Raw genomic sequence first — 17,914 nt, 5'->3', positions numbered from 1 at the left:
AATTAAGACCATGTTTTAGGCAACTTTTTGATTTTGTATTTAAACTTCATACGGTATGAGCATCACTGGTCAGTAGCCTACCGGTTGCACTGGCAGTAATCATTCGCTGTCAAAGGTTTTCTGACTGACCTCAGCTTCCTCGTTCTCATCTGTGGGTCAAATAAAAGACACAATTATTGTTTTACACCTTCATCCTCTGGTTTGTTGATCAAAACATCTGTTATTCACTAGATAGATAGGTACTGTAGATAGATAGATAGATAAATAGATAGATAGATAGGTAGGTAGGTACTGTAGATAGATAGATAGATAGATAGATAGATACTGATTGATTGATAGAAACTGATTGATTGATAGACACGTTGTTCATCCCAAAGGAACTGTTGGAGCACAAGATGTCTCTCTCCACCTCCACCTCCATCCCACCCTCTCCTCTCACCTTCCTCCTTCTGTTGTTCCGGTGGACGAGAACCACAGCAACTATGAGCGCAATGAGGACCACACTCCCTCCTGCCACCCCCACCCAGATCCACATGTTCAGGCCCAGCCAGGATGGAGAAGAACCAGGAGAACCAATGGACCCTACTGTACAGCAAAGCAAATTCACAGCGCTAATTCACAGAGCTACGTATATCACAGGATGAGCTGATAATGCTTCATAAACAATAGGGCTGCTGAGATGTACGACAATACTTTCATCTATCTTTCTATCTATACTAAATGCAGCATATATTATATAGGCAGACCACACTCCATGACATTAATGACATGCAGGCCTTCAAAACACACACACACACACACACACACACAGATCAGCATGGCCAGAGTGTTGTCACACACCTCTCTTTGGCTTCGCAAAGCTACCTCCACCACCTTTGGCACCTCCAGTCACTTGAAGATTCACGGTTGTGGTAAGAGTTCCTCTGTCTTTAAACTGAACAGAGCACTGATACTGGCCTGCTTGGGAAGGCTGCACCTGTGAGGAGAGTAAATGTGAGAGCATGAAAGGTGGAGCAGGACGAGATCATATTGTGAGTCATTGAGCTCATCTCAGGTTCAGGACAAGATGAGTCCAAACTTATTCTCGCACACTTTCATTCTCTCATTTTCTTGAGTTATTTGTTCGTTCCTACTTGGCTCAAACAAAGTTGTTGTCCTTATGTTTGAGTTGTAAGCATTTAAGCCAAGTATGAACCAAAATAAAACACTGAAGAAAAGTAGAGAACAAAAGTGTGCATTTTTTTCAAGAATAGCATGAAAGGCATCAGAGACATCAAAGGCATTCATGAAAGAAGCATACATGTAGGTGGACTAGTGGCAGAGGCGGGAAAACTACAGCTTCAGAGAGTAAACGTCCGATCATGTATTGGTACTACTTCTACCTGTGCACTTAGCAAAGGTGATCTCATGAATTAGCTGCTCTACCTAGCTGAAGAGTTGTGCTAATTAGAATCAGCTGGCTTAAATGAATGGTTGGCACAGATATGTGGTAGGACTTTTACTGTCTGAAACTGGACTTTTCCACCTCTGACTAGTGGAGACCAAAATATGAGCTCACTTTCATCAGTGTGATCCCAAAATCAGTGTGGAGTTTCCCCTCAGAGATGGTCACTCTGGCTGTGTTTATGCCATCAGCATTCCAGCAGAGATCTTGTGCATTACTGGTGTCTAGCGAGGGCAGTCTGGGGGCATCAGCAGCAGCAGGGGGTAACTGTGTCCACCCTCCTCCAGCCACACGCAGAGATCCCAAGTCAGGTTTGGAGAGGGAGCAGGGGAGGACAGCATCTCCACCCTGTTTGACCGTCACATTGCTGTGCTCCTTCAGACCTGGGAGAGAAGACAATGTGGACACTCATCAGCATGATGCTGGGCCAAAAATAACAGCTAAACTCTTTCCAATCACACCCAACTGTTACCAGTTAGTGTTTTTCTGTCAATATGTAGAGAGATTTTAAGGGGTGAGGACTTTATGTACGTCTTACAAGTCAATTGCCTGCATGGCCTACAGGAATGTGTAAAAGTGGCTGCGTTTCCTCTGTAAAAAAGACCAACCTATGACATCAATGCCCAGAGATGCCTCAAACTGTGTTTCGCCGTAGGTAACCAGACATTGCCATGTTCCACCATGAGAACCTTCCACGCTGTCTATCGTCACAGTTTTTCCTGTTTCATCTGTTTTATCTTTATTATTGTGCTTCCATGCCACCTTTTTTTGGGATCCAAATTCATCAGCATGACAGGTGAGTGTTGCTGCACTGGACTGCAGTAAGGGACTTGCAGGGCTGACTGAGACTGAGACTGACACACAGACACAAATGAGATGAGCAGTTAGAGAACAGAGTGGGTGGGAGGGGAAAGCCATGCACTACGTTAGACAATATTGCAGCTTAGTGCTCGCAATTACTTTGTCTTCTGGTAAGTTGTACTGATATGGGGAGTAGACAAAACAAAAACATTTACTCTCCGCTTTGCTTTGGAAGATTTCAGCCTGCTTTGTTTTCTATCCATACAACAGTTCTGGGGCAGCCATGGCCTACTGATAAGGGCTTCGGGCTGATAATCCGGGCCGGTTGGATCCCTGACCAGTAGGAAAGATGTGGGCATGCAGGGGGAGTGGTTGAGCACTGCTGTCCCATGCCCACATGCACAGCTGCTGTGGCAGGCAGCTCACTGCTCTGGGTGAGTGTGTGCTTCACCTCACTGTGTGGTGTACAGTATGTGTTTCACTAATGCACAGATGTAACCAACTTTACAGGAGAGCCAAAACAAATCTAACTGCCTCTATACAGTATGTTCACAGTTAAAGACCTTTGGTTTTTGTTCAATAACTTTATATTTATAAATACTTCTATACTTCTATATTTTACTTCTATAATTGTGTCAGCTAGAAAGAACTCATCAAGAGCTTTCAGGTGATATATATAATTAAATTGTATTATACTTATTTTATAATTATACTTTGTAGCTCTATTAACTCAGTGTTTGCTCATAATTGTTTAAGATAATGTATGCTGTCATTATCTACACTATGTACCTAAAGCCAAAACAGCACAATAACTTCTTTTTACATACTCACTAGAGAAAAAAGGCTGCATTCTGCAAATGCAGAATCTCACCTTTAAACACCTGCAGTGTCATGTCACTTGAGCTCTGTCTTTTATTGCGGTCAGTTGTTATGCATGTGAAAGTCCCTTTGTCTTCAGTCTTTAGATTGCTGATAATTATATCTGTCCCAGACAACTTTATTCGGTCAACAATCTCAACCCTCCCTGTGGCATATTATAAGAAAAGTAGATAAAATTAATTTATCATATACAAATCATCACATACAAATTTGACAATAATTCCTCGTCCTTACAAAACACTTCACATTTTGAAATGCAAGGACCTGCTATACACCAGGTGAACAAAGGGAGAACGACTACCTAGACTAGCAAGAATAACTAAGTTGACATGCACGTATTATGAAAATAATGACACTGGACAAAATGCAACATCATTAAAGGATGACACCAAATGTGAAATATCAATGTACTAGTACTACCATATACAAACTGATGAATTACCTTTAGTTGGGCGTCCAGCCTTGTCAAGAGTAATAATGTGAACGCCTCCATGCTTCCAAGTAAACATATTGGCCTGACCATGACATTTCAGCGTAATGTCCTTTCCTGCTTGGCCATAGTACTTTTTAGACTCACTGGCCAAACAGACAACGACGTGCAGGCCTTGTCAAGAAAAACAGAAAGGAGGGAGGTTTCAGAGATGATTGACTCTCATGTCTGTGTATGGCATCCTCGTTTAAATCGGATACAAAATGCAATATGCACTTACAGCAACAGGCCACATCAGGTACTTACCCCAAAAAAAGAACAACTTGGTCCACATCTTATTTCTCTTATTTTGCCAATATCTTCCTGAAAATAACATTGAAAATGTTAGCAAGCACAGACAGTAGACCTACAGAAACATGACATATTATTAACTATCATAAATTAACAGTTAATTAATTGTTCATCTCCACTGCAGTTTTAAACTACATGTTTCCACATGTAATAGGCTATCTATTATCTATTTCTGCAAAACAAACAAACAAAAAATCCCTGCGGTCTGAGACTTCCGTTCATCTCTAGGCCTACTTCACTCCCTCCCTCGTCCCTTTCCTCCTCTCTTGATTCTAACTGAATATAAGATCTTTTACAACACATTCATAACCATCAACTTTTTATCATTATATAAGGTCATTAAATAGTCTATTATTTAAAAATGTCTATCACTGGATTGTCTGCATCTTTAAGTATCCTTAAGTAGGCCTACAGTATGTCACTACCATTGGTGTCCTGCTTCAAATTAATTACAATTTTACTTTACTCAAATTGAACTCATCGTTTCATATGACATTTGATAGGCTTTATTGCCCACACACTGTGTGTGTAATGTGAGATAATTTTGGACAGGTACATAAGGACCTAGAGGATGTTTAGTTTTTTTTCGTATAGGATATGTTTAATCCACAAAGATCGTTTGTGTAAAATATGCATGCTTGCTGTGCAGTCAGACTATTCTAGTGTTAGCTGGATCATTTTACTGATTGTGGACAGTAAACATCTTTAAACATGTTTGTATCCCCAAAAGGCTTTTGAGCACCTATTACAGCATCGACAGAATAGGCTATTTATTAAAAAAAAAAAATTAAAAAAAAACTTTAAAAAAAAATAAACTAAACATAGCCTAGCCTTCAGTTTTTTTTTCTAAGGCCAACATGTAGTTCTATCCTATTTGTACAAATGTTATTTAGCCTATCCTACTCATTTAATATGGCAACAAATTAGAATTAAAAGTGGCTTTTCTGTAGGCTAATTCTAAAATGGCACCACACTAAATATCCATATGCGACAGACAGGCTGTTTGCAATTCACTCTCTTTTGTGGCATAAACTTTGATAATCTAATTTCTCTGAAGTTCTCGTATTGATTTGAATTGCAACATATAACTTGAAGATGAATGAGGAATCTTTTGAAATATATAGCTTAGGCCTACTTCCGTGATAATGATAAATCAGGCCTCTATAGGTTTTGATGTCCTCTGTAACCCCTTAAAGCTACTTTTTTTGTTACCAATTGGCCATCCTTTTCGAGTCATGTCAATTGATTGTAATTTTGAATGTTAATTAGCCTATACCGAAGCTTCCAATATGCAGGCTTATCAGTCAGGAAAATACTTCATTTCTGTTAGTAGGCTATTAAATAACTACGCATTCACTGTAGGTTAATAAGTGAAAAAAAACATTCAAATGTATATTTCATTACTCACATGAAGACGAGTTACTTGAGTAAATTGATGTGCGTGGCTCTTCGGAGTTCTGCAGTCTAAAAACTGAAGGATTGCAATACTGCAACAGGCTTTTTGAGTGCAGAGGAGTGCAAAGTGAAATATAACCACAATGATGCACAACACCCCCTTGTGACAACTGAGCTCAGCAGGCAGGCAACACATCAACGCAGGATAAAAGAAAAAAGAAAAAAGAAGTTAAGAAAACAATAGCAAGGCCTCATGGAACAATCTGTTAACAAGGGATTGATTTCAGAAGGAATGTACTGTAAACCCTTTGAGGTTTGACAAATCCATAACCTAGGCTCACAAACCTAACACTTATTTAAGCCATAAAATGTCAGTGATGTGGTGGTAAGCCACCCAGTGGATGGCTGTGGGCAAAACAGTTGTAATTATATTACGGAAGTACAGAGCTACACCAAATTCATGCTGTCATATGAATAGCATCTAAAACGGGCGGTGGGGAGTGGGGTGGGGGTCTCCACTTGGTTCAAGGTTCTGAATACACCATTTGACCAGCTGTTCCACCTCCCATCTGCAGACTCATCACCATCCTGGATCAAACCAATGACGGTGGTATCGTCGGCAAACGTCATTGGTATTTCCTATTATCAATAATGAGCATGACAAAATAGTACAAAGCTCTAGATCAAAACTAGGTCTTCCACTCTAAAGCCGTCAAACTTCAGAGAGTAGGCTTAATGACCTAACCAGCCTAACCAAAGTTGGGTAGGCAAAATGACCTGACACTGTAGGCTATGCTCCTCACTGACCTCAGAACTGTGTACATACAACCACGAGCTTAAAGGTTGTACACAGTTCTCACTCTATGGCCATGATTTGAAAATGTTGCACTGCAGCTGTAGCTGTTGGCTACAGCAACTCAAGCTAAGTAGCACTGATTATTATTCTGTACCAACAGTGCCGGTTCGGTTAACCTGCCGGTTCAGACCATGGGGCCGTAACAAAATCCAAAAGGGTGCCCTCCTACCTGAACCCACCCTAGCGCTCCCAATACAATCATCCCACAACCTTTTGGATGTCTACAGACGTTTTCAAATGGAATTTATTTTGCCCCATAGAGAACTAGGGGAGAGAAAATAGGGTGTAGGCTGCTTGCTTTTGTGTTGTACTGGCAGAGGCTAATGTTCTTTACCAAGACATGTGTACTGGACTGGCTCCTCCTGATTCCCTTCAATCATTTTTCAAACTTTAAACTATCATTTTAATACTTCATATAATTTAGCCTACTACGTGAATCTCTTGTTCAGTAGGCAGTACAGCAAATCAAAGTTAATTCATTGGGCCACGTTCCATTTTGCATACAATAAACCAACTAAAGCTGGACTGAAATGTTGTAAAACCATATGCTTATTTAAGAAATGTACCCAAAAATCACCCATTAATTTAAACGGTCCTCGCAAACTATTTCCATCTCGAGCACTCAAGTTATCATGAGCGCATTAAAAGATGCAAGGTTTTTTCTTTATATATACAGTATACTGTATATTGCCGGTATTCAAAAGAAGGAATATGCGGTTATATTTCACAACTTTTGTGAGTACTCTGACAGGCTGACAAGTAAACCACAGACAGTCAGACGAAGTCAGATTCACTTCCTTGTTAGGCCAGCAAAACACGCTAGAGAGATGCAAATAAACAGATCAACTTATCGTAGGCCTACTCAGATTATTTGTTGACATCAAACCAAGGAACAAACACAAGTTCACCCGACTGCTGTTCCTGCTGGAATTGTATAGGCCTACAGTATCTGTCGTTAGCTTGACTCAACAGGAGACGGGGGGCCTTGATTAACTTGCGGGGCCCTACGAAACTTGGGCAGTGTGCATACACACTCAATGACCTCGAAAAACAGAGATCTATGTGAAATATGGCTGCTAATATACTTGCACAAGAACACTACTCCAAAGGCAATACCACTACAGATGAGACAAAAAGATATGTGTTTTTTCAGAATCAAGAACTCAAGGAATGTGTTGCCAATTTTTTTTTTTTTTTCCTGTCGATATCTTTTGCATTTTTATTACCTCCACCAAGGAGGTTATGTTTTCATCAGGGTTTGTTTGTTTTTTCATCTGTCTGTCTGTCTGTTTGTTTGTCTGTCTGTTCCCAAGATAACATAAAGTTATGGATGGATTTCGATGACATTTTTAATTGGTGGAGGTCTGCGCTCTCTGATTGCTTTTCTAGTTGATTTTGTCTTCCTCTCATGTCAAAAAGGTCATTGACTTTGACTTGATTCAGAGTAATTGGTATGGTTACATTACTTTTTCTGGGTTGAATGGTGGCCGCTTGCTTCGGCGTGCGTGTGCCCACCCGCTGCCCTGTGGCTTCTATTCGGCCACTCTCCTGTAGAAGTACAGGTAGCCCAGGTCCTTGGGTGGCTTCTCTGAGGCACTCTTACTGTGCATTCAGACCGAAAGCATCAAAAGCGTCAAAATCGCTGGTGAAGCTCATAGCCCGACGCTCAACCCAGTTCAGCGCCGAAAGCGTCAAAGCCACGACGTGAAACATTGGAACAAACCACAAGCAGCAATCCTGCAAGTTTGACATTCTAATTGGTTGACGCCGAACCGTGTCATAGCTAATTACCATAAAGTTAACTGTGGCTCAACTTCTTTTTGACGCCCGTGACGCTCATGAAGCCTCGCTCACGACTCTCCATAGAAAATGAATGATTTCCGGCGCTCTTGACGCTTTTGACGGTCTTGGTCTGAACGCACACTCATTTGTCAGCTCGACCTGCAAAGCATGTTTTTCTCTTTTGATCCTATCATGTCTTGGCCTTATTCTAGGCCTGGTCTGTGTGTTACTGGATGGGATGTCGCAATCTGATGACGTAAAGAGGGCCTGGCCATGGCGTGACACGCGGGGCGAGAGTTTGAAAAAATAGTGGACACTACTTACTGTATGTCTAGACAGAGGGCTAGAAATCCCAATGAATGGTCACCCAGACAAACAATTGAGCTAACGCAATCGTTGTGGCTAACTACCCTAGCTATATGGTCAGAGAATGTATGAATGATATACAGTATATATTCATCCAGCTTATATGCATCCAGCTTATATTTGAATAGATGGAAACAATATATTTAATAAATGGTACAAGAATGAATATGTGGAACCCAACATACTGTATATTTGGATATCTTGCATGAAAGTCTAGGCTGAATATTTATGTGGGCCGACGTCATCTCAAACCCTATGGATTAAAAATGGGATGTCAATGAAGTTCATATGCAAGTCAAGACAGGTGACCCAATACTTTTGCTAATAATAGTCTATGTGGCAAGCTAGTCCCTTTTGCCTAAATCTCATCGCTGCAACAATAATGGTATTCCATAGTTTGTATGTCCCCGGCATGCTTTATGGCGTCAGGGCATGCTGCTAATGAGACAGCGGATGATGTCCTGGGGATCTGCTACCAGATGTGGACATGGCCATCACTGAGCTCCTTTTCAGTCTGTGTTGGATGGACCAAGACATAATGTCCCAGAGGTGTTCAATTGGATTTAAGTCAGGGGAGTGTGGAGTGACAGTCAATGGCATCGATGCCTTCATCCTCCAGGAACTTGCCTGCACAATGTGTCCAGCCATTGTTGTGCACCAGGAGGAACCCAGGGCCCACTGCACCAATACAGGATCAGACAATGGGTCTGACGTTTCCATCCTGATACCTTAGAAGAGTGATGACCACTGGGTCCTCAGGCCTAATGTCTGTTTCTGACAGTGTGGTCAGAGACATTCACACCAGTGGGCTGCTGGAGCTCTTTTTGTAGGGCTCTGGCAGGGCTCCTACTCTTCCTTGTTACACAAAGGAGCTTTCAGTTTCTCTCTGGCCATTCCTCGTAAAAAGGGTTGGTGCCACTACATCCCCTTTTCCCCTTCTTTGGTTTTGCTCTCAGTTCCCTTGTTCTGTCAGTTAGTCTGCTGACTTCCAATAAATGCCACAAATAAAAAATCACCAGTTACTGCGAACCAATCTCCTCGTCCAACATCAGTGTGTGACATCACAAATGCGCCTCTGGAAGAATAATCCAAAATTCTCATAAACACACTCATTCACACTAGGTCCGCTGGACCGGACCCGGGTTCGTTTGGTCCGATGGTCCGGCTGTTTTTGATAGTGTGAACGCAACCGTACCGAACTCGGGTGCGGACCCGGGACCAGACCCGGGTCCGCCTGAAAAGGTGGTCTCGGGTCCGGTTCGCTAGAACCCTGGAGCAGGTTGCTAAGCAAACGTCCTGAAGAATCTAAAGAATCTTTACCTTTGTCTTCTTCATTGCACCGGCTTCTGCTGTGTTGCCAAGTGATATTTGTAAACAGAATTCTCGAAGTTCGTGTCTAGAAGCATGGTGCTTATGACGCAAACGGACCCGGGTGCGCAGACAAATATGTAATGTGAACACAGACCAACTACGGCAGAAGTAACCGCACTCGGGTCCGGTCCAGCTAAACGGACCTGATGTGAAAGCAACCTTAATTATTAATGGCTTTGGTAGCTGGTGGATGGTTAGGATGAGGTGGGGGTAATGTTGGGGTACATCTATCGAATCTCGCAGGCGCTGGTTTAGAAACAAGAGAGGGTATTTTCTGCCTGACACCACTTGGAGGTGAAATCTGACAACGGAGGTTGTGCAGCAGCATGTCCTCGGGCTGGCTTAGCAGACAAATAAGGGCGGAAGGAAGTCTTCACTGACTTGGGCACATACATTTGAGGAAACTGTCTTAATGGAAGGGAGCATAAGAGGAATTCATTCATTGTCCTTCAAACTTTGTGGACACTGGCAGCTGCCCCCACCTCAGTGGACACATCCCCCACTGAGGTGATGAGGCAGTCTCAGTTGCAAACTCACAAGGAACTCTCCCAACTCGTGGTGGGTCTAGCTGTGGTACATCATGCTGAGCAGCATTCCTATGGGGCAGCTTTGGGTGAATCCGAGGTAAGTTGGGGAAAACTTGGTATCGCCCATTTGCAAGAGAGGAAAGTCATTCTCTGGTGTTGCTGGCCTCTCAGCCTGGTCCCTCTCTCCATGAAAGACGTGCAACTTCAAAGTCCTATTCCATCTTGTTAGGAATCAATACAACCAATCCGGCTCGAAGGACCAATATTTGGAAGGATTCAGACTGTATCACTCACTATATGTGGTCGTAAACACTCCAGTGTGTCAGTCAAAACAGGATTTGGCGTTATCTCTCTTTACCTCCGGATGCAATATAATCAGCAATACAAAGTATGCAAAGGCATATTACAACCATCAAAACAAAAAAAGGTTATCACAGATTTCTCCCGGGTGTATAATTCAATTACTGTGTATGAACATTTACCTCATGGCTAACATTATCATTCACAATAACACTTTGTACTTACACAATATCATTCATTAACAACACTCAGTGGTCACTTTTTTCCCTTTTCATGGCATGCTCTGAAGGATAGTTTCACTATATTGATATCGGTTACACAGGGAATAGACACAAAAATTCTACAAAATGTATATTTTTCAAAGTTTAATAGTTCAAAAATATACATCTTCTTCAAAATCTTAAACATCTCTATCTCTTCTGAATACAAATATATATGGTTGAGACAGTTCCCTTGACTACTACATATACATGTCAAAATACTATATTTCTTTTATTTGTAGATGACACAGAAAGTATTGGTATCAGCTAATTTGAAAAAAAAAATCATTGCAGTTGAAAGCATTCAGGCTTTTAGCAATATTACTAAAGTGATAAGTGCTATTCTGCATTGCCGTCCCTCACTCTCTCATACACACACACACACACACACACACACACACACATACACACACACACACACACACACACTGATTGTGTTCACTGCTATCTGTCATCATATAAAGCATGCTGGAGAAGCGATTGTGATTCATGCCTGGGCTTGGATATACTGGAAATGGATGTCAGCATGAATACTTCCGTTGGGACATAAACTGAGCATTTTGAGCAAGATACACACTTTTACAGGTAACGTTCTATGCTGTGCAGTTTGCACTTATTGTTTTGAAAAATGCACTAATGCACTGTTATGCAAACATTAATGATTTGAGAAATGCACCAAAGCCACTGAGAAAAACTCTAATTTTCAAAAATGTTGAATATGAATTTGAACTTCATATAATGATAATCACTCGTTAGTACCCTACCGGTTGCACTGGATCTGTCAAATGACCGGTTGTCTCATTCTTATCTGCGGGTCAAACAAAATACAAAATATTATTGTTTTGCATCCTCAACTATCTCTTTGCAAAAATAGTTGAACATCATAAACTCTTACAGGGGAGCTACACCAGGTGTGTAACTGAAGCGTTCCGTTCACAATGCGTAAAATCCATTTTAGAAGACTGGTCTATTTTTTTCGAACGTACGCCCAACTGTCACATCTGGCTTCAGTTACGGGCCTGGTGTAGCTCCCCTGTGGTTAAATCTTATAGATTTATATAGATATACCCCCCCCCCCCCCCACACACACACACACACCATTCCATCCTTTCCTCTCACCTTCCTTCTGGAGCTCCAGATGAGAACTACAGTGCCCACAATGACCACCATATTCCCCACTGCCACTCCCACCCAGATCCACATGTTCAGGCCCAACCAAGAGGGAGGGGACCACTCTGGGTAAGCTACAGGAAAACAAATGCACAGGGCCCCGCCAAGGATGAGCTGATAATGCTTTATAAATGCTCGCCAGTCTTTAAGTTTGAGATGGGTGACAAATCACGGATTAACAGAATTTCTCTAGTTTAGTACTATGTATAATATATAAGCACACCACACTCCATGAGAATAATAATACCAAATGTAAATATGGCTCTTCCACTCTAAAACATGACCAACCTATTACATCAATGTCCATAGATGCCTGTAATTGTGTTTCCCCGTAGTAGACCAGACATTTCCATGTACCACGATGAGAACCTTCCACACTGTCTAGAGTCACAGTTTTTCCTTCAAAAGAATTATTTTTGTGCTTCCATGCCACCTTGTCTGGGGATCCATCAGCATCACAGGTGAGTGTTGCTGCACTGGACTGCAGTAAGGGACTTGCAGGGCTGACTGAGACTGAGACTGACACACAGACACAGAGGAGATTAGCAGCTAGAGAACAGAGTGAGTGGGGAAGCCATTCACTACGTTACACGATATTGCAGGTTAGTGCTCCACATAGGAACAGCCAAGAGGGAGGGGACCTCGCAGGAAAACAAATTCACAGGGCTATATGACAGGACAGCTGATAATGCTTTATAAACAGTGGGGCTGCTGACCAGTCAGTCTTTAAGTTTGAGATGTGCAACAAATAATAGATTAAGACAATGATACAAACTTTACAGTATACTCTCATCTATCTACTAAGTACAGTATATATTCTATAAAGGACCACACTCCATGAGAATAATGACAAAGGCCTTCAGAACACACACACACACACACACACACTCAGCATGTGATCAGCATGGCCAGAGTATTGGTGCACACCTGTGTTGTTGGAAGTGCCAGGCTTCTTCCCAGAGCCACCTCCACCACCTCCAGTCACGTCGAGATTCACGGTTGTGGTTAGAGTTCCTCGGTCTTTAAGCTCAACAGAGCACTGATACTGGCCGGCTTGGGAAGGCTGCACCTGTGAGGAGAGTAAATAGGCGCGTTCAAGTTCAACTCCAAATGACCTCTTGCAGCAGCGAGAGCTGCCGATGGCAGCAGGGGAGGGGATACAAACGCTGCTATGAAGTTGTACACTCTCTACTTCCCGTAGTCTAGACTTGACCATGTGACGGATCACGAGGCACAGCCCGCACGGACCCTTGTAGATATGAGGAGGCATCTAAACACCTGCACATACGTCAGGGATGTAAAAGCCAATTAGGGCAAAGACCTGACGTCATGAAGGCAGGGTCTAGGCTCCGCTGCGCTCCGCAGTACCTCTAAAGCTGCTGCTCTGCTGCGGAGCAGCCGCCTGGCCACGCCTTGCTCCCGCGATAAGTTGAGGCCATGTGATACCGACTGCCGAGTCGAAAACACACCCATCTAGACCATCGTGGACAGATTTTTAACCACGTGCATCTTGTGCTGCGCAGTTTTTGTGCTGCGCAGCCATCTTGAACGCGCCTATTGTGAGAGCATGAAAGGTGGAGTAGGACGAGGTCATATTGTGAGTCATTGAGCTCATCTCAGGTTCAGGACAAGATGAGTCCAAACTTATTCTTGAAAAAACAATCTGAACACTTTTATTCTCTTGAACAAATATAATGAAATAACACTCAAGAAAAGTAGAGAAAACTGTTTGCACTCTTTTTTCTAGAACAGTATGAATAGTGGAGGCATTCAGACAAGAGGTCAAAGAGGACTAGTGGAGACTAAAATAAGCAGCTAGGTCAGGAAAACCAATTAAATCATCCGGATGAGCTTTATATAATGATGCACAGACGAGCAATGGTGCCTATTCATTCACATGATCTGAGCGCTGTGGTTGATGTTTACAACAAAAGGCTTGTGGCTAGAGAAGTTAACATTTAGATGTCACTATCATGTCTGTTGTACAAGACATTGACAGCTCAATAACTTAAAAAAATATATATATATATTGAGAAGAAGGATGTTATGATTATTCTCTTTACAGGATTTATGGTAGGCTATTCTATTGCTCTAATTGGTTAGGTCTATCCAATTGGGTGCAGAGGCATTTTCTCCTCTGTATTGGTTAAAAGAGGCTCCATAATCACGTCCCTATGGTGCGTTATCAGACTTACATTCTGAACAGAATTGAGTATGGCTATGTCAAGCTACAAATTAACAGCATTATGTTAAAACAACACTTTGATGGGCTCACTTTCATCAGTGTGATACCAAAATCAGTGTGGAGTCTCTCCTTCGAGATGGTCACTCTGGCTGTGTTTATGCCATCAGAATTCCAGCGGAGCTCTTGTGCATTACTGGTGTCTAGCGAGGGCAGTCTGGGGGCATCAGCAGCAGCAGGGGGTAACTGTGTCCACCCTCCTCCAGCCACACGCAGAGATCCCAAGTCAGGTTTGGAGAGGGAGCAGGGGAGGACAGCATCTCCACCCTGTTTGACCGTCACATTGCTGTGCTCCTTCAGACCTGGGAGGGAAGACAATATGGATCTCACACTCATCAGCATGATGCTGGGCCCAATATAACGGTTAAACTCTTTCCAATTACACCCAACTGTTACCAGTTAGTGTTGTTTGTCAATCTGTAGAAGTTCATGATTTTAAGGTGCCCCTCTACAAAATCACATCTTGAGGGGTAAAGACATTTATGTACCTCTTACAAGCCAATTGCTTGCATGGCCTATACAAGAGTGTGTAAATGTGGTTTCTCTTCCTCTGTAAAATGTGTCCAGAAGACCAACCTATGACATCAATGTCCAGAGATGCCTCAAATGGTGTTTCCCCGTAGTAGACCAGACATTGCCATGTTCCATCATGAGAACCTTTCACGCTGCCTAGAGTCACAGTTTTGCCTGTTTCAGCTGTTAAATCTTGATTATTGTGCTTCCATGCCACCTTGTCTGGGGATCCATCAGCATGACAGGTGAGTGTTGCTGCACTGGACTGCAGTAAGGGACTTGCAGGGCTGACTGAGACTGAGACTGACACACAGACACAAATGAGATGAGCAGTTAGAGAACAGAGTGGGTGGGAGGGGAAAGCCATGCACTACGTTACACGATATTGCAGCTTAGTGCTCGCAATTACTTTGTCTTCCAGTAATTCTACTGACACAGGGAGTAGACCAAAATATAAAGAGAAACATTCACTCTCTGCTTTACTTTGAAAGATTTCAGCCTGCTTTGTTTTTTCTTTTAACTATACCAGTGCTTGCTCATAATGGTTTAAAATACTGTATGCTGTCATTATCTACACTGTATGTACCTAAAGCTTCTTTGTATATACTTAAGGCTGCATTCTGTAAATGCACACTCTCACCTTTAACCACCTGCAGTGTCATGTCACTTGAAGTCTGTCCTTTTTTGCGGTCAGTTGCTATGCATGTGAAAGTCCCTGCGTCTTCTGACTTTAGATTGCTGATAATTAGATTTGACCCAGACAACTTTAGTCGGTCAGCAAATGCAGTCCCTGTAAAACAAATAAATAAATAATAATAATAATAATAAAAAACAGATACGAACAAAAGGAGATTTTATTTTTTATACAATTCTGACAATAATTCCAAGTCCTTACAAAATATTTCACATTTTGAAATGCAAAGATGAACAGAGGAAGAACAACTACTTACACTAGCTAGGATAACTAAGTTGACATGCATATATAATGAAAATCATTTAAGGATGACACCAAATGTGAAATATCAATGCACTACCAAACAAACTGGTGAAGTACCTTTGGTAACGCGTCCAGACTTGGCAACTCTGATAATGCTAATGCTTCCATACTTCCAAGAAACCTCACTGCTTTGATAATGACATTTCAGCGTAATGCCTTCTCCAGCTTGACCATAGTACGTAGTAGACCCACTGACCACACAGACGTACAGGCCTGGTCATGAAAAATAGAGGGGGGAGTTTCAGAGATGATCGAGTCCCATGTCTGTGGCATCCTCTTTTAAAACAGATACAGTATGCATTTACAGCAACAGGCCACATCAGACACTTACCAAAACAAATGACCAACTTGGTCCACATCTTATTTCTCTTATTTTACAGATATCTTCCTGAAAATAATGACATTGAAAATGTTACAAAACAGACTCTCTGAAATGTGACATTATGCTGGGCTGGGTGAACCCTGCCTGACCTGCCGGCAAATTTGGATGGTGATAACCAGACTAACATTATGCACTTGACATTATTATGTTTTATTATTGTTGGTAAATCTCCACAATCGTTCAGCAAATGTAAATGTAATGAACAAAATGTCTAAAGGTTTTTGCAAAACAAACTATTCCTTGCGATCTGAGACCACAAACTGAGCTTCCGTTCATCTCTACTTCACTAACCCTCCCTCATCACTCTTCCTCTCTTGATTTGATCACTGTCATTTGACCTTAATCTAGATATCATACAGCCTTTACAACACATTAGTTATTAATATTAGGCTTTTGTTGAGCATTAGGCCTACAGGTTATTGCTCATTAAATAGCCTACTATCTAAATGTGGATGATGTTTTTCTGCATCTTTAAGTAAGTAGACCTATATCATACAACAATGGTGCAAGCTGTCTTGCTTCCTGTCCTGATAGGCTATATCGCCCACTCAAAGTGTGTGTAATGGGTGACAACATTGCAGGTAACCTGTAAGCATCTATGTATTTGGAAAATATGCATAATGCTGTGTATGCAGGCAGAGTATTCTGGCTTTCGAGTATGTCAAAGAATTAGGCCTAATATGAAGGACTTTTTCGTAGACTAATTCTGAAATTGCACCACACTGATTAGCCATATGTGCAGACAGGCTTGTTTATTACATATTTAGTTTCCTATAAAGTTCGAATTGTTTGAAAAGTTTGAAATGAGGATGAATGAGGGTCTTTAGAGATAATATAACCTTTGGTACTAATGAAAAAGCAAGCCCAATCATGTGCTCTATAGGCTATGTTTAAATGTAGGCTAACCCTTTAAAATGATTTTAATGCATCCTTTTCAAATCCTTTCCATATGCTGCATAGTTGAACATTAATTATACCGAATCTACTAATGTGCAGGCTTGTCAGTCATGAAAACAACTTTATTGTTATTGTTATGCGATTTAAAATAAACATTCGCCTCAACCTGATGCCCAATTATCTTCGCCGACAGTGGCAAAATATATATCTATCACAATTTATGTTTCGTTACTCACATGAAAGGGAATTGAGGACGATACTTCAACTGATGTGCGCGGCTCCTCGGAGTTCTGCACAAACGGAAGGATTGCAAGAATGCACCGTCTTTTTGAGTGCAGAGGAGTGCAATGTGAAAATAGAACAATGATGCAGAACGAAGAACACTCCCTTGATCCAAACAACAAGCAGGCCTATAGCCATATTTCAATCTTTAAAAAGATACAAATGGAAAATGAGTAAACATTAGCATATCACATGGAATATTCTGTCATTTCAGAATGCATTTAAGCACATTTGAAGTGATACTTAGACCATATCGAAGCTTATTTTTTTCAATAGTTCGATTTGAATTTGGCTGTAGACTTAGCAGATTCTTCATCAGAACATCCTCCATGATCATGGTGAAGTTTGAATGACAATCACCTGACATTCACCACTTACATCTTTATATCATTAAATCATACTCATAATGGATTTAGCCTGTTTTATATTCGGCAGTGGAAATGTTTTTTTATTTTTTATTTTTTTTTAACTGAATCCAAACTAAAAAGTCTAAGTCCCTGTGACCAACCAAAGGAAGCTGCTTCAACTCAAGTAAGTTAAGTAGGAGTATTTTACCAGGTGTATCCATACTTTGACTTCAGTAAAATAATTGTGTAGCCTACATTGTCCACCAATGACTACCACACCAGACTTACATTAAGGGTTAAGTTCGTTTTCAGAGACGCATGA

The 17,914-nt window shown here is 41.5% G+C and overlaps 1 protein-coding gene across 1 annotated transcript; it reads right to left on the bottom strand.

The window, feature by feature from the left end:
* Window positions 1-77: 77 nt before the first annotated feature.
* cd4-2.2 (CD4-2 molecule, tandem duplicate 2) lies at window positions 78-17,266 on the bottom strand. The gene is made up of 19 exons (XM_062539790.1): window positions 17,200-17,266; window positions 16,016-16,072; window positions 15,742-15,897; window positions 15,328-15,477; window positions 14,751-14,990; window positions 14,208-14,476; window positions 12,860-13,001; window positions 12,221-12,451; window positions 11,882-12,006; window positions 11,553-11,570; window positions 5,885-5,939; window positions 3,861-3,917; window positions 3,567-3,728; window positions 3,117-3,269; window positions 2,053-2,298; window positions 1,559-1,827; window positions 841-976; window positions 440-585; window positions 78-149 (listed from the first exon to the last, which is right to left on the bottom strand). Exons 2-19 carry the CDS (start codon window positions 16,041-16,043, stop codon window positions 78-80), a joined length of 2,655 nt encoding a protein of 884 aa, XP_062395774.1. The 5' UTR covers window positions 16,044-16,072; window positions 17,200-17,266.
* Between the last annotated feature and the right edge of the window lie 648 nt (window positions 17,267-17,914).

Source organism: Sardina pilchardus, chromosome 6 (genome assembly GCF_963854185.1).
Source record: "Sardina pilchardus chromosome 6, fSarPil1.1, whole genome shotgun sequence".
NCBI classification, from domain to species: Eukaryota; Metazoa; Chordata; class Actinopteri; order Clupeiformes; family Clupeidae; genus Sardina; species Sardina pilchardus.
The sequence above is the reverse complement of the archived record's forward strand: the minus strand, read 5'-3'. Positions and strand labels throughout refer to the sequence as shown.